Raw genomic sequence first — 23,950 nt, forward strand, 5'->3', positions numbered from 1 at the left:
CCCTTTTTGGTGAAAATTTTAAGTGTAGTGAAACATTTCATTTGTAAGTTGGGAGATTTAACCTCCAGACATACTGATTAATGGCAAACAGTACTCTATCAAATAATATCTACTTTGGTTGCAAATCTAAATTTCAAATACTTAGCCCTTTGGTGTACTGCAGATATTAGATGTAAATGTTATTTTATGTAGATGTATATACTTTATTTGAAAGTCCTAAACAGTTAAAAAATGCGCCAAAAAAATTTGATTGTGTTGTCTCATATGTAATAGTGTTAAAAAAATTGTTTTACCATATTAAAAATATTTAATAGTAATTTTATAATGTTTTTAATCAAAAATTTTTATTTTTTAATTTTATAATATTTAATAATAATAATTTTAAAGGTGTTAAAATACTGTACTGAGTTAGTAGTTAAAACTTTCTTTAAGAGAGAACTACACCTAACTGACAAATTTTTGTTTTCATACAGCTTGCTTTTGAATGCCTAGTCAGGCAATCTGAAATAAGACGTCACTTCCAAAATTGATATAGCTGTCTTCAGAAATGAAAATGTTCTGGTCAATTAGTCCAGGAATGAAAATACTAGTAGTTGATTACCATCTGATTTATGTTACTAAATTACAGAACTAAGACAGAGGGAGCTGGATCGTGAACGGCAGAAAAGAGAGTGGGAAATGAAGGAGAGACAAGCTGAGGAACAACGGCGTGCTGATGAAGATATGATGCGTCGTCAGCAAGAGGAAATGCAATTGAGAATGCATCATCAAGAAGATGAACTGAGAAGACGGCAGCAGGAGAATTCATTATTTATGCAGGTATATAATGTCATACTGTTTAGTCCACGTCCTAGATATAATCAAATCGGGTAGCTCATTTCAAATAGAAATTACTGCATAATTTATATAATTACCATTGTGTTAAAAATGATTGCTGTATATATGCATGGTCTTTGTTTCCTTGTATCATTTTTTGGCCTGTTCAACTGACACGTCTGTCATTCAGTTAAAAGACATTAAAAGATTGGATATATATTAGGTGGAGCAACTGCGGTTTTTTTTGCCAATTATTTCATTATCAACAAAAAAAATTTCATGAACTATTGTTACAGACAACAGTATAACATAATTTGATATCATTTCCTTTTCTTTGTATTAATAAAAACTTTTTAGAATGTTCGTGTTAAAGTTTTATTACAATTAGCATCTCTTAATATATGCACCATTTCAGCTTCTGTAAATTCATTTTTCTGGTAAGTTTTTTTTTCTATTGGCTAGTATTTACTTGATTCACACTGCATGGTTTTTGTTCTTCTTAGGTTAAGATCTAGTATTATTGTGGATCTTTACATATGTAACTCAAATAATATTTTAATGATTTTCCTTCCTTTAGTAATTAAATATTACTCATTCAAGTTTTTTCGTCTTATTTGTAAATCTTCGTATTGTTTATACAAATATTTTTTCTGTTTATGGTATATATGTGTATTTAGTTGTACTGATGTGTATGTGTTATTACAGGAACAGGCATTAAGACAGTCTCAGGTCAGTGGCTCATATAATACTCCACCTGTACAGGATGGTGGACCTATTAGAGATTATGATGCGATGACAGCTGCTGCTGTTGCAGGTAACTATTTGTTACTCTTTCAGTCTAGAAATGATGCATGCTTTTATTTATTGATTGGTTTTATGAATCGTTTAGCTTTCTGATGATGAAAATTTATTTTATTATGCTCTACAGAAATGTGAGCTATGATATATTTTCTTCATTCAGATGTAATAAATACTTTGAGCAAGATTTATAAATCTGTAAATACATATCTCAAATGCCAATTAGAAATTTCTGCACGATTCTGTTAATGTCATTTATCTAAAGATCCTAGTGATCATAAACTTAATCTAAATTTAATAGTTGTAAGTAGAGAATCATGATTATTGTTCTTATTGTCTAGCATTCTCCATTCAGTTGAACAGTATCAGTATGATATATTTCTTTGAAATAGAAAATCTGTTCACGAAAGAAATAGATTCAGTCACTTTTAAAGCATTTTCAGTAAACGCACTTAACATTTGAATAATCTGCTGGTTTCAATTCCATCTGAAAGAAGAAAACATCACTGTGTAAACTCCTTTGTTGTAGACATCAAGATACTCATTGACATAATGCAGTAAGAGAGCTCAGTAGTAAACAATTTCCTTAAGAACGTTGTGCACACACCCACACAAATTCATGATATTGCGGATAGTAACAGAAAATATGAGTTTCCCAGCCTCTGAGAAAAATGCTGAAACATTTTTTAGTAATGGACAAATGCTGTGCTGTTTATTTAAACAGTTGATTCTATACTTCTATTGTTTAGTTTGCTTTTTTTATTTAAAAAATTAATTGGTAGGTTATTTACCACAGTTGAATTTGCTTGAAGGTTTTTAAAAATAAATCTTCAAACATTCACCTTATATGTCATAAAAATGAACCCTAATTTCCAATAAATGAATGGATTAATTGTTCATTAATTTAATGTGCCCTAGGCAACAGCTTTGGATTTTATAAATATCTTTTTAGTTAATTGATTGTTATTCATTTAGAATTGCTTTAACATTATACAATTATATAGAATTCTGTTAATGTGTATATGTCATTGTTTTCCTTAAACAGTAAGTTACTGGTAAAGAACAAAATTGTTACTTAGAATTATAAATTAATGTACCTTATATGTTTAGTCTCATCATCATAATGGTTATAGGTTACCCAACACTGGTTCCAAATTTCTTCCCAAAATCACTTATTCTCAAGAACAAAAGGTACAGCATGCTTTCAGCCTATTTTATCAGAAGTTGAGGAAAGTTTTTTTCTGTTGTCTTTGCCGTCAAATATACTGTTGCATATCAGCATTTTGTCAAGCCTATCAACATGCAGGTAATATTCAGCCTCAAGTTTGATAACTTCATTGTGGTCATCACATGGTGTTGTGGATGTATGGAACGCTAAGAAAGCAATTCTGTTGCCTTTTGCACTTTATTGCTCTAAATGATTAGCCCAGTCATGAGAAAGATTGACAGTTAGTTCAAAACCAACAAATCAATGTATCTCGTTCTCTTTTAAAACATGTTGTACTCTTAAAACCCAGTCAGGAAAAGTTAGGTAATTAGTTATGAAAAAATGTAGACAGATAGATCGTTAAGAAGACAACACAAAAATAAATGCTATAAATTTTCAATGCTGCTGGAAAAAATTGTAAAAAGTTTTTATATAAATTGAAAAGTTTTGTAATGTTGATGCTGGCCTGACATGTTTGATTATTCCTAAGAGGTGTTTAGGTTGCTTTGGTAATAAACAGTTGAAATTCTTAGAGCCTGAGAGCAGAATATGAAAATAATAGTTCTAATAGCAAGCAGTTTAGGCTAGTTACTTTCATATCTCGCTTTGTAGATGCTGAGAAAAGTGTAAAAAAATGACAAAATTATATATATTCTACAGAATCCCTCTAGAAATGGTCTTTTCCTATACTGAATTTCACTTAATTTAACTGATGTCAAGAAACCATTACTGGGTTAGATTCATAGTCCTTCCCGCTGTTGCCTCAGAATTTATGTATATGATTGCCTGTTGCCCCAAATACTCTGCTAGGCAAGAGGAATGGTAAGGAAAAGAAAATCAACTTAACAAATAAATAATTTAATGTTATATGTGAAAATATTTAGTAATAATCGAATACACACACACACACACGCACGCACAAAAGTATTTTCAATAAGGAATATTCAGTTCGAAACTGTGTGGAATGTACTTCAATTTTTAAAAATCTGACCCAATATTTAGAAGATAATTATTTTTTAGATCTGTTTACCTATCTATTATATTTTAATATTTGTTTTTTTTTTCTTTACAGGAAGTGGTGCCATTCCACCGGTAATGTACCTCAAATGTTGATTATTTTACTTTAGAAAAGAACAGTAGTTTGTAAAGTTAGCATGGAGTTGAAATTGATTTATTAGTATTATTTAATGTAAGAAGTGGGTTTTTAAATTTTTAATTCATTTTATCATTAATCAGTCACTCAACATTGAAAATTTACTGTGGTATACTAATTGTATTCATGCATTTTTGGCCTTCATAATCTATATATCTCATTTTTTGCATTCGTAGTCTAAATGAAAAATTAATTACTGGAGAGTAAATGTATTTTAAGGTTATTTAAGCCTTCTTTTTATTACTACAGTTATATAATTGTGCGTGTGATTTTAAGGATTTCGAAAACGGTTACTCGGGTTATATTCATGGACATAAGAGATTTGTTCTTTTTTTTGTTTTTTTTAATAGATGTTTTATATTAACGTTCTGATTTGCAGTAATATACTCATGTTGTTTCTTTGTAGTAATGTGTTACTTAATACATAAATCTAGTTTATTAATGTCAGAAACATTTTCTTACAGATTTTAAATATCAGGTTGTATAGTTTAAAATCATTTATTACATTTTTTTAGGCTTTTGTTTGGAGAATTGTAAACAATATTATGTGCTTATCTAGTGGAACTTTGAATGAATCCTTTTTCTACAGCATTAGAACTTTTATGTTATAGTGAAAAAAATTGTTTCTGTTCTGAATTAAGGTTCATTATAATGTATTGTTTAACTTAAAATTTATAGCGTAGCATCAGTACCATTTATTGAATAATTGAGTTCTCTTCTGACTGAAATAAAAAGTTGAATACTGAGGTAATTTAATTATTTCTTGAATATTAAGATGTTGAAGTTGAACAGAACTTTAAACGTTTTTTTGATAAAGTGAGATCCTATAACAACTTAAATTTCAAAATCTATTATTCAAGAAATAATTAAATTACCCATAGTATTCAACTTTTTATTTCATTCTGTTATTATGTGGACATTTGTCTTGAAATTGCATAATATTTAAACAAATGAAACTGTTAGATCATATAATAACCAGCGTGACGATTATTACTTATTATTTCAGCTGCAGTGAAAAATTATTTTAAGAATTAACTAGCTTCAAATATACAGCAAGATAAAGTAAATTTATTTTCTTTCCTTTCATTTAAATTATGTTTTACTTTGTTCGTATAGAACTGGATTATTATGTTAGAATATGATAATAAGTTTACATTAATTTTATAGTTGTGTTTTACATGGCATTCTATTTATTTTTCTTAAATCTCTTATTATTTATTTACTCATATTTATTTTTGATCGTTGATATGCTTCTAGAAGTTAAATTTCAATATTTATATTAAAGGAAGTTTTTGACTTGGGTTGTCAAAACAATGAGGAGTTCATCCAAAGTTGAGCAATTTTTTTTTTATTTGAATACTTGATTTATATTACAGGTATATTTTCTTAATCTATAAATTTATTTTACTTTGTCTCTTATTCATTCAGTTAATGCTATTAAGTTCATGAATAGATAATGCATGTCCACTTAGTAAAAAAAGGGGTCATTTGTTATAACTAAAGACTGTCTGATAGATCATTAAATTAAGTATATTTTTATTACATTACATTTCTTCTAATTATTCTGAAAAGTATTTTCTGTCCTCTTTATGACTATTATTATTATTTGAGAAAATAATTTTAATTTTTATTCAATAATCTGGAAAACCAGTAAGGTTATGTAAAGCAAGAATTGATGGATATTTAATTTTTGTGAATTTAAAAATTAATTTACTGATGTTCAGACAGCAGGAGTGTTTATCACCTTTAATAAGATATTATAATGGATGATAGTAATCAGCAGATTTTTATATTTACAAAAGTGTAATATAGGAAGATCTTTTTATTACTCAAATATTAACCAGTGTTACTCTTAAAATATCAAAACAGATAAATAGGTTTTTTTTTGCTGTGGTGTTTGTTACTTAAAATGAAAACCGTTATATTTGAGTCAGATTTATCATTTTAATGTGCTCAATGAAATCTGTCTCTACCATTTGTACAAGAGAGGATAAAGCTGATTAAATCTCTTTACATTATAGGATTTTAGGTAGAAAAAGTTTTGCATATTTTTAAGTGTGAAATTGCCTCATTTGAAATTCTTAAAAGTTGAAACTATTTAATTCTCTGAAATCAGTTGTAACAAACAAAATATGATTATGAGAATCTTTACTACAATAATAAACAATATGAGAGCTTAATAAATAGCTAATTGTTATAGCAAAATAGTTATTGCAGTGATGAAAATTTTTGATTCGCCTTTTATTCTTTGTTATTAAATTCTAAATTGGTCGCTCAACATATGCTTTGCAACTTGATCGGTTCATCTGTTTAATATGTTTGCGTGTGTATTAAAAGAATGGTGATCCGTGGTTTTATTTTACATTTAGTTAAGGTTTATTATTCTCTCAGACAATTTCTACTTAAGTTACGTCTGAAATACAAAGGTTTAATCTAAGGTTATTATTTAGAAAATAGTATTATTAATTAAAAATAGATCTGCATGACTCAACTCCATTCTATTTAATATATTATTTACATATTATTATAAAATTATTTTCATGGTTTGGTTTTAAATTAGCTATTATATTTTATTTGTTAGTTACAGTCAGAGCTTCATTCTCAGTTAAATCCGGTTTTGTTTTTAGTGGAAAGAAACTTGACTAACTTAATACTAGCATTAGGTTTATAATTATAATTTACTATTGCTAAATAAATTAAAAATGAAACCATATCGGTCTGCTGTGAATTAAAGAGCTAATGAATTAAAATTAATTTAAAGAGATCCAGTGATATGCAGTTGTATTCATATTTTATTAAATTGATAAATCTTAATTATTATAATAGAGTTTTTGTTATATTTTCTTTGAATATGATCAGAACATTGTGGTAGTACTTGAGTTCGCCTGAGCCAAGTGCATAATTGTAAAAAAGATGCAGTTGAACGCTAATGCTACTCCTGTTTATGCCTGTATATACAGTAAGTCTATATTGATCACCACAATTTACCATTATCTGATACGATTGATATCAATGTGAAAATGAGAGTGACATTGCTAGTACTGCCACAATGTTTTGGTCCTATTATAGTGTGTAATTTTCTTTTTTGGTTTAACAATTACCTATTGTCAGACAATTGTGACCAATCTTTTGTTATATCATTAACCTCAGTTTCTTTAATGGCATCAGTATTTAATTACTTAACTACCTTTTATGTCCAATTCCATTTATTCTGTTTTAATTTGCAAGATCAAATATGATAAAAATTTTCAGCGTCAGAGCAACATTAATTAGACTATAGATAAATATAAATATAAAAAAGATTGAATTCATTTAGAAATAAAGAAACTTAGTTGACTGTTCTAATTTACCTAATGTGCATAAAAGGGTTATTTAAGAATATCAAGATATTCAAACAAACTTTCTGTTTTTTGTTTCTAGAGCAGGTTTAATGATCACCGAATTATCTGTCAATCAGTTTGTCTCATTTAATTTAATTTTATTTTAATCATCGAATCATCAAAAACATTGTGTTAAACTTTATAAGATTCTTGTGTATATTGAATATTAAGGTGTAAGGTATATTAGTTTTGGTAGTGAACTCTTATCAACAAAAGTTATAATCTTCCTGAAAAATATTTCAAACATCTGATTTGTTTATATATTTATTTTCTTGTTATAGTTAAATGTTTATTCCAGTTTGCTGTAATATGTAATGTTATTAAATTAAAAGTATTTAAATTGAATGCATGGGTGCAATATATCTGCAGTTACGTGATAAAAAGAAATATTTGATTATATGTATGAATGCTTGATTAGTAATGTTTTGTTTGTAATAAACTAATATGTCGAGAAATATATATATATTTTTTTTTTATAAAATCATTTTATTTATCAGATATACATTTTTCTATAAAAAGAAGAAATGCATATGACCATACAAACTAGTTTTAGAGGTTAAGAGTTGGAATAAATTTGCAGTTGAGTAATGTCTTACTGCTGTTATTTTTTTCAACTTCTCATCTCAGAACGTGTGCTCATCAATGTTTCTTACATTAGCCTTACTGATAGAGAGAAAATAAAAGGTTAAATTTTCTGTTTGTAAATAATTATTGAGAATAATTTTTTATTTAATATTTGTTACTTAATAATGTGTTCACATACTGTCAAAAAAGTCCTTTAATTGTCTACTATTTCTACATAAAAGAAAGTGGTATTACTTTTCTTTTCGATTAAAAATAAAAACCTGTTTATGCATCAGATTTATATCTTAGTAAAATGCAATTACTGTAGCCTAAATCACTGATGCACAACCTGCTGGTTGCATGTAAAATTTTTGCAGGTCACCTCACATTTTCAATGTATGATGGTGAAAATATGTGCACTTTGGAAAACTGCAAGTGACTTCTCTCAAACATGCAAATTTCAATAAGAAAGTTATGGCAAATAAAGAAAATAGCAAAATGTTTCGCTTTGACATTTCGCACTTCATTGCAACTTTGTCAATCGATCACAAACTGTGATTTTGTCAAAAAATGCTTAATTAACACATCTCAAAAACTATGAGATTATATATAGAAAACATCTACAGCCCAAATGGTTATATTTATTCTTTGAGTCGCATCAGAATTTGAAATTTATGAAGAACTTATTTATTTACAACCGATAAATAGTCAAACAAGAGGTTCAGATTTATTACAAGGATTATTATTTTGCATAGAAAAACATAAATTTGATGTAACAAAACTTATGGTCTCTTGAGTACAATTGACATGCGAGAGAGACTTCATGAGGTCTGTTCAAGTAAAATTGCAAGCTCAGTGGAATGAATTCTGGCTACTAGTCCTCCCACAGCATTAAATAACATACATGAGAATATGCTCAAGAAACCCCTTCCCAAGCAACAGATGAAAGTCATCATAGCTCGGCTAAGGATTGGACTTGCACCCATGCTCATCTATTTCGCTCTCCTCAGCAGATCTGTGAGGAATGCAAGGTCAAATGATCTGTGCACCACCTGTTCTTTAATTGCACAGTCTTTGAAACCATCTGACAAAACTTAGACCTGGATTCAGATGAAATTTCTACTAAACTGCCAAGAAGGTATAAAACATCTGTTGCGGTTCCTCTCCTGCAGTGGATTGAAGAATGCAATTTAGTGGTTTTTCTCTGATTTATGTATTTAGTTTGTGTTTGTTATTTCTTGTCACTATTGTTCCTGTTTTTATTGCTTATTTTTATTATTTATGATGATGTAGTGTTTAGTCTGTAATTGTTGATGCGATTATATAACAGCATTAAAAATAAAAAATAACGGGTATGGGTATAGTGGGTATGGATGGTGCACTTAGAATAAATAGATACAGAAAATGGAGTGGTGTCTTATTTAAAACACCTGAAAACAGAAATTTTTAGATGTAACTTAAAAAATATCGCTATGTAATTATCAGCAAAACCTATAGGAAAAAGATTGGGATTGGACACTATTGTTAAACTATAACAACTACAGTTAATTTTTTAAGATCACTGCCAATTTGTTTTTTTTAGAGGAAATTTATACAGAGTACAAAGATATTTTCTTGCCAGAATTTGCTGGCTGAGTCGTGGGAAAGTATTAAAACACTATTTTGATTTACTTGAAGACTAATCTTTAGTTACATTTTATAAAAAACACTATGAGCTTTTTGAACATTCATAGTGGTTGTGTGATTTTTCATTTCTTAGTGATATAACAGGCTATATCAACAACGTAAATCTCTACCTACAAGGAAAGGTACTTTATAAGTGATGTGTTTTAGTGTTCAGCATTTCAAAGGAAGTTGTCTCTTACTTGCAATTAAAAAAAAAAAAATATTACTTGCCTTTTCCAAAGTTGCTAACAGGTGTTTTCACAACACAAATGTAGCACTCCTTATGCTAGCTATATTTAAAAAATTTATTTAATGAAAATTTCTAGATCTTGAATCTGAGAATACTATTTGTATACTATAATACTATTTGAATAGTATTTGTCTTCTACGTACAGCCTATCATATAACTACATATAAGTCATAGGGCTTTACACAGTTTTTGCATTTACATGGCTTGATATGAGAGAAAAACATGTGTGCATTGCAGCAGAGCTCAAGTCAAAACTAAAGCGACGTTTTTCTGACTTGTTATTGATGGGTTTGTTCAGACAAGCTTGAATTCATTCCATGCATTAGTTCTTTTTCTTAACAGCTGATTTATCAGATTTTTTACTTTAATTTATTATAACGTTATAGTCAAGTGATGTACACAATTCGTTCATAACTTGGGGTGCATTGTACTCTGTTCATTGCTGAACCAGTAGACAGCAGTAGTATTAGGTTACCTATCATGGTGAAAAGTGTTGAAAGGAAGAGCGTCTTCACTATTACAGTTAAATTAGAAAGGAGTTACGATGCAAACTTTAAATTGTGGTTATTTATGTGAAGCAAAACATACTGATAATGTACAAGCTTCAAAAATGTTTGGCATTTCTGAATGCAATATTTGATGGTGCGAAAAGAAGAAGAAAAGCTTTGAAATGCTGGTGCAACATGAAAAGCATTCAGAGAACCCAAAAATGGGAAATTTGATGCAATTAATAAGTGTTTTTTTTATGTGCTGGAGAAACGAAACTAAGGCTTGGCAGTAAGTCACTAAGTGATACAAATGAAAGTGTTGGAGGTGGCTTGTGAGTTAAGTATTCCGGTAGCTCAATTTAAGGCAAGCTTGGGCTGCTGCAAACAAATGATGCGCCGTACTGGACTGTGCTGGTGACGACCATACAATTCTTACTAAGCATTTACAGACAGATTATATGCAGATAAGTAGATCGCATAACAGCATTATTTAATTAAGCTGAGGAAAGAACATAATTATCATCTTGACCAGATGTCAAATGCTGACCATACACCAGTCTTTTTTGACGTGACATCAAATGTTACTGTAGACAAAAAGGGTGCGACAACAGTATTGCTTAGACATAAGGGCAATGAAAAGTCACACATTTCAGTCATGTTAGCAATTAACCGCAGATATAAGAAAACTTCCACCTTATATCATATTAAAGAGAAAGACACTGCCAACGCAACAATTGCCAGCTGAAGTTGTTTTCAGAGCCCATGAGAAGGGATGAACAACTGATGACAGATTGGATGAATGTGGTTTGGGGATGTCAACCAGATGCTTTACTACAGCAGAGGGGCATGCTAGTACTGGATTCATTTCGTGAGCACACAACAGAGAAGATAAAGAAACGGGTTGCTGAAATGAAGACTGATCTTGTTATGATCCCTGGGCGAATGTCTTCTCAACTTCAGGTCCTTGATGTTATCAAAGCCTTATAAGGATCATCTTTGGAAGGAATACAATGCTTGGTTGCTTAACACGGCCCATGCATTGACTCAAGCAGGTAAGTTGAAAAAACCAAGCCTACAGCTATTGGTGAAATGGATAACCACAGCTTGGAGTGCCATCAAATGTAAAACAATCGTCAAAGGATTTAAGAAGTGTTGTTGTGTTCCTAATAAGATGAATGGTACTGAAGACGAACTGTGGAAAGACTAGCTCTGAATCTAGTTCCAGTAGTGAAGAAGATAAACTGTAAGAAGAGGAGGAGGTGGTTGATATGACTGGGAATGATACTAATTACATTTTACGTTAAGGTATGTTTATTATTTATTTATAGATGAAATTTCAATGGGTTTTGATTAAATATATGTGAAAACTGTGTTAATTGTGACTTTTTAATTTTTTCTATTAAAACGCCCCTCAGAAATTATCTTATACCAGTCTTATATTGGGTTATCCTTATACCTGTCTTATATTCGAGCCAATATGATTGAAGTTTGAAGAAGGAAATTTAACTTTTTATAGATGTCTTCTACTGGAATCTTATTATTGGTTAGGAAAACATGCTGCTATATATTCATGTTTATTTGGCAGTATTTGTGAGCAAATATTTGCTCCAATGAAATTAAACAAAGATTTTAATAGAAATCATCTTGCAGATGAAAATCTTACAACTAAATTCAATAAAAATTATACCGGATATAAACAATGTAGAGTTCTTATTGTTTCAGATTACATATAATTCTCATAATCATTAAAAAACAAATTTTAAATTTTAATTGTCACATTTGCTCTTTAAATATTTGTAATTATTATTTATTGATTATATTATCTTGAATAATTTTGTGAAAATCAAATTATTCATTAACATTTATCACTGAGTTAATTAAAATTTAACATAAATAAAATTTTTGCAGGATTATCCTGCCTGCATTTTCAGTTTGTTTAAATTCTATAATTACACTAAAATCAGTTGTTTTTAGAAAAAAATGATTTTTCATTTAATGCTAATTTATTTTTATTTACCTTTACATAAAAAGCCTCTTTAAGATTTTTTCTCCAGACTATCATGGCTTTTTGTGTCAGGGAATTTTAAAAGTGGCCCACAGTAGTGAAAAAGTTGTGCATCACTGGTCTAAATAATGTTTGGTAAGTTACAAGAGGTTATTTTTAAAGTAAACACTGTTTCAATGTAAAGAATTTATTCTGAAAACTTTATAAATATTTTCTGTTTCTCTTAAACTATATACCTTATGCTACTTCTCTATATAATCGCCATATGAATTAAGACATTTATCGTAGCAATACACTAGCTTCAATATACCCTCGTCATATTCTTCTGCCGCCTGTCCATTTAGCCACTGATTAACAGCATTTAAAGTTTGTCTCCTGCGAATTGCTTACCACTTACTAATTCAAATGTTCTCAGTAAATGACATGTCAGACCTGCAACATGTGGACATGCATTATCTTATTGTGCAACAGGACGACGCCATTGGTCAGCCCCATGTTGCCGATTTTGAATGGCGTATCATAATTTACAGTTTCAAGTAGGCTTCAGCATTTATAGTCATTCCACGTGGCATGAAATCAATCAGCAGTATGTCAAACCGATCCCAAAACACTGTGGCCATCAGTTTGCATCCAAATGGTTGTGGTTTGACTTTTGTTGGTCTGGTTGATGTTATTTTCTCTGGCATGTAATATGAAATCTACGTTTCGTCGCTGATAACAGTTGAATTAAGGAAATCATCATCTTTTTCCATGTAACACATCGAAGATTTCTAATCAGATCCCTTTTAGATTTTTTGCGACATTCCATTAAAACGTGCGGCACCCAACGAACACAAACCTTTCTGAAGCCTAAATGTTCATGAACACCAGTGTGTGAACAGCTCTTGAAACATCAGGAAAAAGAAGGGCCAGATTGGAAATCATTGAGCGACAATCTTTTCTGATTTCATAATCGACGTGTTTAACAAGTTCTCAGTGATTATCAAGTGCCTCTTCGAATGTTTATCATGCGCATTTAATTCTGTTATATCTAAACCTTTCACACCATATTTGGACGTTTCTTTCATTCATTACAGTACAGTACACAGCAACCAATTGCTATGAATTTCAGCTGGCTTAATGTTTTGATGGTTTAAAAAATGTATGTCCATATATTTCACAGACGGCGGCATCATCGATTTTCCTATTCATTTTACAACATAACACACACGTAATCACTACAATGTGACAATTTAGACAACATTGCAGTGTGTACATTACTAGCATGGCCATGAACGACACAGTTTCACCAACCTTAAGGAGAGAAATTTCCCTGCGTTCTTTACTTTAGAGAATGCTATTTCTAGATAACTGTAAGTAGACAGTTCCACTAGAGAAGAAGACTACCATTGTATTATTGCCCGTTGCTGTCATTCAATGGATTTGCCATGATTAGATGCTGCAATAATTATGAAGATAATTTTCATGACCCGTGATAGTGTTTATAAACAGCTTTTACTTGATATACCTATTTTATTTACTTTTCTCAATCATAATTTACTGCATTGGAAAAGTTTTATTATGATTAATTTGCCAGGATATTTCTTGCATTGATCCTTTTTTTTACAGGACTAGTTTAGATTGACTGCCAGTTTTGTAGTTGTTCTCAAATATTTAAAAATAAATCAGGTCTCTGTAATCTATGAATGAATGATATAGCTAAGTATACTTTTTCATGACTGCTTGGTTTAATAAATATCCAAGGTTTTGGTGAATTACATTATCAGTATTCTCATAATTGTAAATTAACTTTGTTAAAGAGTTGACTTGACTTTGTGCAAGAGTTAACTTGCATGGAGGCTTGTGCAACCAACATTAATTAAAAACATATATGTCTCATTTTTGTCTAAGTTGAATATAAAACTGGATGCTCCAGTTTTGTTATAAATGTTCATAAATAAATAACTGAAAAATTTAATTAAAATCTGAATTCTTTTAATTTTTATTAATCTACATTCAGAAAAGAATTAACTGCAACATTGATATTGTGATTTTATTATATTTGTAGGCAGTTAACATAACATAAATATAAAAGTTGGGAAAATTACTTAAAGAGAATTACATATATTTCAGTCGTAATTTGCGGTTTGAAAGAAATATAAATTTGAATTGAAATATAAATGACAGGTATATTAAATTATTCTAGAATTAAGTTAAAATACTTAACATAAAAAAGTAAAAAAGAAAGTTGTTCAGTTGATCTTGTAAATGTAAGCACATAAAAAATAAAATGTTAAGGCAGTAATATTTATAATTTTGTTTATTTTATTTGTTAGAAATTAAATTATTTATTTAATAATGCCATTGAGCAAACGAATTTGATGGTCAATAAAAATTTATCTAAAAAGATGAACTAATTGGATATCAATAATCCATTACAATGATAAAGACAAGTAACAAAATTTAATAATTTGTAAAACTAATATTTTGTGATTTTTCAAAGATGTTGGCTCATTTTGAACATCAATATTAATTTACTATTATAGTATATATTAATAGAATAAAAATTGACCTGCTGAAGTGTGAAATTTTTCTTGTTTTTGTATAGATTAATCCAAATACCCTTGGTGTAGAATCTTTTGGTAATATTTCATTTGGTGTTACACATGTTCATTTGCAAAAAAGGTGTATCATCATGTGTCTTAAATACTGAATAAAAAGTAATTATTATTTGCATATCCAGTTCTCATCGTGAACAAAATAATAGTTTATTTTTAATGCATGGAACAAGTGCACTTCTTTTGAATTAAAGAATCAAGAATAGCTATTTAGTCATTTGAACATTGTTTATCTGAATTCTATGTGGAACAGAATTAGTTTAGAATTATTTCATAGATTGAAAAGAGTTGGTTTTATATTTTTTCTTAATTATCCTTGTCTTTTAGGATTGTTTCATCTGACACTAATTATTTAATTCTGGATTCTAGAAAAAATACTTAATTCTGTAGATAAATATTTACAAAGTGGGGTTGGTGGTCAAATGTTGTATTAGTTTAGGATTATAAATCTACATTTTTAAACTATGCAAATTAAATTCTTTTTCATTTTTTCATCTTGGTTCTAATCTGCAGATTATAGCCAAAATGTGTAAAGATAAATAAATCTGTTCAAGCAATTTCACTTGGTCAGAATGTGTTTTTAGTATAGGGGTCTAAAAGAAAATTGTGTAAAATCTTTTTTTTCATGGAATTTAATCTTGTAAAGGAACAAATAAAAATTAAATTCAAATATAAACATTAGGAACATAATGATAATTTAAAAGTTTATATAAAAGAAATAAATTAATAGAAATACTTTTAGTTTATGTTTAATACTTAATATCATGTTTAACAGTTTAAACTTTTATTTATTTTTTTTGAGCCAATGAAAGTTTTCATAAGTGTTTCAATATCGGAATAGAACTTTTTTAAAAAATATAATTAACTTTTTACATACAAATGAGTAACTAGAAAATTATAAAACATATAAAAATTGAATAATGTATTAACATGTTACTAGAGTATAATATCTTTCAATTCAATTAACAGATGGTGTAAATTGCAAATAGTTTAATAAATTTTATTTATACGTTTTGGTTGAAGATTAACTTATGTAATATTTTATACCTAACAGGTGTAGTGTTTGACTGACAGATAAATGTAATATTTTATACCTAACAGGTGTAGTGTTTGACTGACAGATAAATTTGGTTGGTTTTACTGTTGCTTCTGATTGGGATTGTATTTTTACAAAGTAAAATATAATAAAACAACTTGCTTTTTCACTGGTTCTCTGCAATATGTATAATTTAATATGGTATAATTAATTTGTTTTGGTATTTTATATTATCTTATCTATAAAACTGATGCAATGGTTAACTGATTTTTCTCATATGCCATAGAGTAGCACATTATGTAATAAAACAATGATTTATTTATTTATTTCTACAAATAACAAATTTTGTATCGCATTTTATATCTTGATACTAATAGTAATTACCGTTTACTAATTGTAAAGTACAATATCAGCTGAAATAGAATTTTTTGTTTAATTATTATATTACAGGTTTAAATTTATATATCGTAGAATTTTATCTTTGTGATAAGAATTTTTATGGTACATAAGATCATTTGTTGCTCTATAAATGACCAGGAATGAAACTATGCTTTTATTCACACGAGTTGAATTTTGATTTTTATATGCAAATATTGTTGTTTTACATTATTTTGATGAGAATTATTGCTGGCTTAGAAGGAATTGTCTGACAGCATTTTTTAAGTATAACAATCATCCATATTGTTTTTAGAATGTGACGACTTATCTAATATATTCCAAAGATTGACGTTATCATTCCTGTGTTAGTCATGCAGGCAGAAAAAATTACTTTTCATCATAGTTCTTTATTTATTTCTGTAGTGTAACTTGCCTACAAAATTGAAATGAATGCACCAGAATAATATTTACTGTCATCGTTTGTATTCTTATTATTTACATTCAGACAGTTGAATTTTTTTCTAACATTAAAGAACATTCAAATACTGCTGCTGCTATTATATGGTATAGATTTTGTGTCTAAAGCATGTAATTAATTGATATTATTTTAATATTAACTAGAATTTATTTTGTATCATTAAAATAAAAACCTTTTATGGCAAATTTTTAAACCAGAATAGTATTTACTGGATGTAAGACGTATTCACTTCACTTGACATTGCTCAAACTTAAATTTTGCTATGAAATGTGTTTACGTTTTAGAATAACATTATAAAAACTATAATGAAATTTAAAAAAAAAGGTGGAACAGTGTTGATGAGTGTGACTCTCCCCCACCAAGGTTATGAATTCTCTCTGTGAGGATCCACTTAAACTGCAGTTTGTTCTCATCACTAAGATGTTCTATGTCACTGATATTTCTGCTTTGATCGTCATTCAATTAATAGTCATAGTTTACATTAATTATAAATTATCCATTTCCTCATCAATTATATCATTTTCTAAGTAACTGTGCTCAATTGTTTAACATGTTCACAACTTCTCAGATTTTTGGCGCCATAAATCTGAATGAGTTTGACAAGTTTTTTCCTGTAAAGGCAAATTGATGTTTTGCTCAACCACTTGTTTTTAATTGCAGCCCAAATCAAAACTGTTATTGGATTTAGATCAGGGTGGTATGGCAGTAGCCTTAGAGGTATATGACTCTACTCTGAACAATTTCATCCACGATGAATTCTTTCCCATTAAAATTATTTACTGCTTGGCAAAAACTGTGCTTTTATCTATGATTTACCATAAATGAGCTTACGATTGTTCAGCCAGAATGTTCCTCTTGGGTATAGCTTTGTCAAAATAGACCATGTTCCAACAGTTTTTTCTGTATTTGTGTATATTCTGCAGATAATGCATCCTCCACGCTGCAATATCTGACCATTCAATTAGCAAGCAGTTTTCGTTAGGACTGACATATTTTCCATGAAAAACCAAGCTTTAATAGTAATTTTCTTAAGATATTCCAAACTCCAGTTGGTGACACAATCTTCTTTCAAGACTGGCAGTAACTTCTTGATTGTCAGAATCTCTTTTCTTACTGTTAAAAGAAATGAATATTTTTATGGATGGTACACTCTAAAGCTGTTGTCTACTACAATTTTGTTTTTGCGCTTGTATGATTTCTCCTGAGGAGCTGAAAACGCAACCCCCTAATGGGGGGGGGGGGTGTAATTGACCCCTTGGCGGAGTATTCTTCTCCTTTTGTGAGAATTTTCTGTACAATAATTTTTGAAATATTCAGCCTCCACCGCCATGTTAATAACATTAAAGTTAGCTGAATTTACTTGTTTTTTTATGCATTCTAAATATTGAGCTGCATTATATAAAATTTCACAAGTTGACTTTTAAAGATCTTCCTGATATGCCTCTAGAAGTAGTCACCATACTGCTTATTAATGAACTTTATTTGATTAAAACTTGGGTAACATTATTTATTAACAGAAAAATGTAGTTGTAATAAACAAAATTAAAAGAAAACTTAAAATTTAATATCGTTTTAGACTAGTTAAAAAAAATTACGTTTAAAAGAAGATGCACAATGCCTACACTCACAGGCCACAAGTATGGGCTGAGATGCAATGTTTTCTATAACCCACATAAATCCCACCTGAGGAATTAACTACCATTTAAGAATAATATTTTAACAATTTCCTAGTTTTTATGCCGGTAAATTATTTATTCATCACAAGCAATAAATTAGTCTCTGGAATGTGATTTTAGTCACTAGATGATAAATTCATTGGTAATTGTCAAAACAAATAATTGTAATAACATAATTCCAAACAACATTTGCAATGAACACTGTTAAAAGAGCTGACTTTATTAATTAAAAAATATAGTGACTGGTAAATTTATTTTTATTCACATTTAGAAAAAATAGAAAAATGTGTGGAAAACCTTAACACCAGCATTACGCAGGTTGTACAGTAGTACATTTTGTAAATACTTAATTTTATGATGTGTTGCTTTGAGCTGTCTGTTGCAAGATGCCAACTAGAGAAAGTATCAGCAACCACATGATCATTCGTCGAAAGGAGAGAGGGACATGAGATATCCCTACATGTGTGTGATGGATATGGGTAGTCATATTTTTTTATTAAATAAAAAATTGGTCATTTCTGTAAATTAAAGTTCATAATAAGAGTCATTTTTCATCTTTATGACCAGCAGTCACTAAATTTAATTTGCCAAATTTTCAGAGCATATAGCAGTTGAAATTTATTTTGTGCATAAGGAAGCTACATTTCTATTCAGTTTGCTGAATTTTAATCAGTTTTGCTTGTATAAGACTGATTTTTTTATACATTGATTGATAGTATGTTTAAAAAAAGTGTATTCTCCAACTTATATAAACTTTAGTTCTTCTATACCTGAATTGACAAAGAAAATGTAGGTTGGAAGGGATGATAATTTATTTTATAAATTCAATTTTAAGAATTTATTATACAGACTTATATTTTTTTAATTAATTTTTTGTTATTACAATGTATATTTAAAATAAGATGTTTTTAGAAGTATAAGAGGTTGCAGCCAATGGTTTTAATCCAATTAAAAGAGAATAATGGCCGCAAGAAAGTAGTGCAGTGCTGCATAAGTAAAACAGTTCCGTTGCTAAAGCATTTGTACACTTTTTGCAAATTATCTGACAATTTGCCAAAGTACAAGATAAACAACCATTGTTTTGACAAATTCTATTTTCACATGATTGTCCAACTTGATAGCTTTATAATATATTAAATTCCTCAGTATTCAAAGGCTTATATTATACAATTTATTGTATGCAATGCAATAGTAACTGTGAATTCTTAATCTTTTTTTCCACTCTTATTGACAATAGGTGTTTCAGGCCACACTTAATAAATAACGAAAAATTTAACTTGCCATTAAACAATTTTTTAGTTAAAGGTGTTCATTTTAGTTCAACTTCTTATGTAGGTGCTAGTACAAATTTTGTTCATTGCAGAATGACCTTTACATCAAGCATCACCCACTCAGGTTTATAATATATCGAGCATCAATTTAGGTTTTAATTATAATATTAAGAAGTTCCATTACTTGCTCTTTTAATTTAAAGGTTGGTGCGGTACTTTATTGTTTTCCTTGTGCATGATTTTGAAGAAACAATTTATTTAGAAGAATTTACCAGAAATTTGCTATATTAAATAACAAACAGTAGAATAAATCAATAATACAAAGCCTGAATCACTATTAACTGCTCTGGAGACTCATTGGGGCTATTGTTGAAACATATTTATTATTGGATGTCGTTTTTTATTAGTGATATTAATTTGTTGCCGATATTTATATTAAATATGGAGGTTTGCAACTAATTTTTAATTTTGTAACATTTAATAGTTTTTCTTTAGATTTACTTAACATTATAATTCAGATATGAGACATTATATAAGATAGTAGGAAAATGTTTAAATGCATAAATGTTGTTTAGCACTTGTTGGTTTTCCATGAAGATAACTTGAGTGTAATATTATGTGTTTTATTATGTATATTATATTACTATTGACTACTGGTTGTGCTGCATTAAGACATCAAAATTCAGTTTATTCAGTAATGAAAGGAAGTTTAGAAGTTAATCTATGATGGAACACACATTCGAGTGTATTATCTTTAGTATGTTAATATGTGTTAACGTGGAAAAAGAGATTTTGGGGGTGGTTGTAAAATCTAACAGAATGCTGCTTTTTCTGAAGACTATAAAAATGTCATTTCGTGAAATTGTGATTTCTTACACTATCATAAAATAACTGTTTTATTCAGATTTAGATAAATAATATGTCTAGAAAAATTAAATTTGATTACTTAACATTAACTAATTTTTATTTAAAGCGTTATCCAAAGAATTTAGTGAAAATGTGGCATACAATTTTCATTGACTTGTCTTTGTGACATATGTTGAATGGGGGGATCAATTTTTATTTTGTGGTGTTAAATATACTATTTATGATTATTCTAATTGTCTGAAATGAAACAACATTTAAAAAATTTTAATGACGGAATTTACTTTTTTATGTTATAAATGGTGTAGAAATTAAAATTATTTTTTAATAAAAAGTTTACGTTTTATATTAACTAACTCAAGTTTGAGTTTCATGTATATTTAACTCTGCTGAATGTGACAGTTTTACCTTGCTGCCTTGCTTACCGTACCGCTATTAGCCATCAGTATTTGTAGTTTATTATAAATGAAATTGGAAGGTGAAATTTTAAATAATAAAAATGATTAAAGTGATAATATGTGTAACTCAATTTAACTTTTAGATTAAAGGGAGGTAGTATTTACATATTAAATTAGTAGGTCTATTAACTCTGAAGTTAATAAAACTTTGTTATCTTTGTGGCATATGATAAACAAGTTTATCCATTGTATCTTATCTGTTAAATAACATAAAATAGTTTTTGGGTTAATAAAATATAACTAATTTTTTTGTATCAGCACATCGGATTTTCATTTAATTTCTATAATTTTTTTATTGTAGAAGTTAAGTTAGACTAAGTAAAAATTAAAATATATCTATATATCAGCCTTAATAGTTTATGATAAAAATTTCTTCGATTCAAATATTGCTTTAACACAGGTTTTAAGATACAGACTTAATTGCAGGGCATAACATTGTTACATTACAAGATTGTGTATTTATTTTGTTCTGATGATTATCTCAAAATGGAAACAATTAAAAAGTAAAAATTTGTATTTTAAATAAATTTAGTTTTAATATTTATCTAAAAAGAGAATGATATGTTATCAATCATTCCATTTTACAGTGGAGTTAGTTGTTGCTTATAAATATTTAATATATCTGCTCACAATTGTAGGTAGGATGTGCTGATACGGCTGTAAGTATGTTTATCTCCTCTTTTTCTTTTTAGTTTTTATTTACTAAGTTAATTTATCAATATGTTTTTCTATGTTTGTTAATTTTTACATTGGCACGTTTCCGTTATTTATTACGGATAGGATCCCAAGGCTTATATGGAAGCATACGAAAGAGGCGCACGTTATGAAGGGGCTAGGGGCGCAATGGATGAACCACGCCGTGCAGATATGCCCCCACAGCGAGGCCGTTGGGGTCCACCGGCCGAAAGACGTGGTGCACCTGCTGAAGACTATCCGACTAAGCGACGTCGTTATTAAAATATTTACCACACTAGTGGGGTGAACATATTAAAATTAATATCCAAATATCCGATTAAATTTTAATTTACACATTTTTACTCCTTATACCCGATACATCATGGTTTTAGGAGGATCAAGTAATCAATTTTATATGTGTATTTAGAAAAATATGAGAACTTTGAACATTAGTGTATTTTGAATCAGTTGATTATGTATTTAAAACATATCGCTTTTATTTGTTTTGTGTTAATACTATTTGTCAGTATTTGTTGGTATTGATGTTTTTGTCTTGATTTTTTAATTTAGTTTTTTATCTGTAGAAACATATATTTTGGAATGGAAGAATATAAATTTTTTATTTATTGTGATGGACTTTTAAGTTATATTGATTGCATTAAACTACGTGTTAGTAGCATTATTTTCTTTGCAATTTTAGAAATTCGACACTTTTTACTATTTTTTCTAAACATTTTATACTTTGATTTCATTTTTTTCCAGTTTATATGTATTTTATGACAACTGTAGACATTCTATTGACATATACTTCTATATTTATAAACTGGTGTTCATATGCTATGTGTTGTTTATGTTAATGTTACTACACATACTCTAATCATAAGTATTGTAAAACTGATCTATTATTATGATTCTATGATATATAAAATTAAATAAATGCTTAGTAAATCAAATTAGTTATACTGTACTTTTTTTTTACTTACATCTTTTATTAGTTTCAATTTTCATCTCCAAGTTTGAAATTGTACAATCCCTATCGGTATAAAGTAAAATTTTCCTAGAGTTTGTAACAGGTTTGTGTGTGCACGCACGCATGTGTTATCTTGTGCACATTTAATACAAAATGTTTGCTGTTAAAAAGTTTCGTAGTTTCAAAAGAGCAGGTTTGATGGCTTAACATTAACATTCTTTTATATTAACTGCAATTAAGTTTTTGAATTTCGCTTTCTAAGAGAATTCTATAATCTTGCAATTTCCAGTGATAATAAAAAACTCACAATTAACAAGTTGTCCAAGACCACCACAGTAATACTTAAGATTTACAGAAAATTTTTGAATATTGGTAAATACTGATCATATAATAATACAGACAACTGAATTTCAGCAATAAACTAAACTTATGGAGCATTAGCTCTCTTGCCTTTGTAAGCTACAGGTTTCTTCATATTGTGAACTACAACAAAGTTAAAATGTTCTGACTACCATTCCAGGTATAAATCCCAACTCCAGTATTCCCTTTAAACATGTCCTTGGGACTTACCAATTAAATGTTTTCTTACTCAGTTGTGATGTTTATTTTTATCTGATTCACTGCTTGCCTGTGTGCTTTAGGAAAAACCAATGTCTTAACATATTGCAGCCATCTAGCTTCAGCCAATCTGCCATTTGCCATACAGCAGTTTACACATACCACTAATTGCAGGTAATTGATCCAGCCTGTGACTTAACTGCTTTATAACATTTGAATTGGGTTCTTGTCTGATAACTGTATAAAGCATTGGCCACTTGATTAAATCTGGCTGAAAGATGATTGGTCTGGGCAAAGCACAGTCTTCCTCAGTTATGAAAGTACAGCCTTCCTGCTTGTTCTGTTTAGTATGGATCAGTAGAACTCCCTCTTAGACCACAATTCATCAACAATGTTTGACAGTTTTGATGTTATCTCCATGGAAACTTAACTGGACATCATAACATGTGCTCTGGTCAAATTTTGCAAACAAATCGGTAGCTGATTTTATATGTAAACTAGCTAAATGCTCCCAGAGTCTTTGCTCCATTTGGGGCTCCAGATGTGTATGTATTCCAAAGATGCAGGAAACATTTATAAAAATGATTTTTTTTTTTATATATAAAATTCAAATTTCCACTTAGCTTGAGAGAAACTTATAGTAGTTACTGTGGTTTGTTTTAT

General features: G+C 28.9%; 1 protein-coding gene across 4 annotated transcripts in view; it reads left to right on the forward strand.

Annotated features, from left to right (window-relative positions):
- Positions 1–23,950, forward strand: part of LOC142328189 (uncharacterized) — an 81,616-nt gene that overhangs the window by 19,773 nt on the left and 37,893 nt on the right. For 2 of the 4 annotated variants that reach the window (XM_075371757.1, XM_075371758.1), the window contains 4 exons: positions 629–819; positions 1,522–1,630; positions 3,894–3,913; positions 21,865–22,395. In XM_075371757.1, coding sequence (XP_075227872.1) covers positions 629–819; positions 1,522–1,630; positions 3,894–3,913; positions 21,865–22,041 — 497 coding nt within the window. In that variant the 3' untranslated portion in view covers positions 22,042–22,395. Of the gene's footprint in view, positions 1–628; positions 820–1,521; positions 1,631–3,893; positions 3,914–21,864; positions 22,396–23,950 lie in introns of those variants that run through there. The other 2 variants (XR_012757215.1, XM_075371759.1) reach the window with 1 other exon arrangement.

The sequence above is a fragment of the Lycorma delicatula genome, chromosome 7 (assembly GCF_047948215.1).
Source record: "Lycorma delicatula isolate Av1 chromosome 7, ASM4794821v1, whole genome shotgun sequence".
Taxonomy (NCBI): Eukaryota; Metazoa; Arthropoda; class Insecta; order Hemiptera; family Fulgoridae; genus Lycorma; species Lycorma delicatula.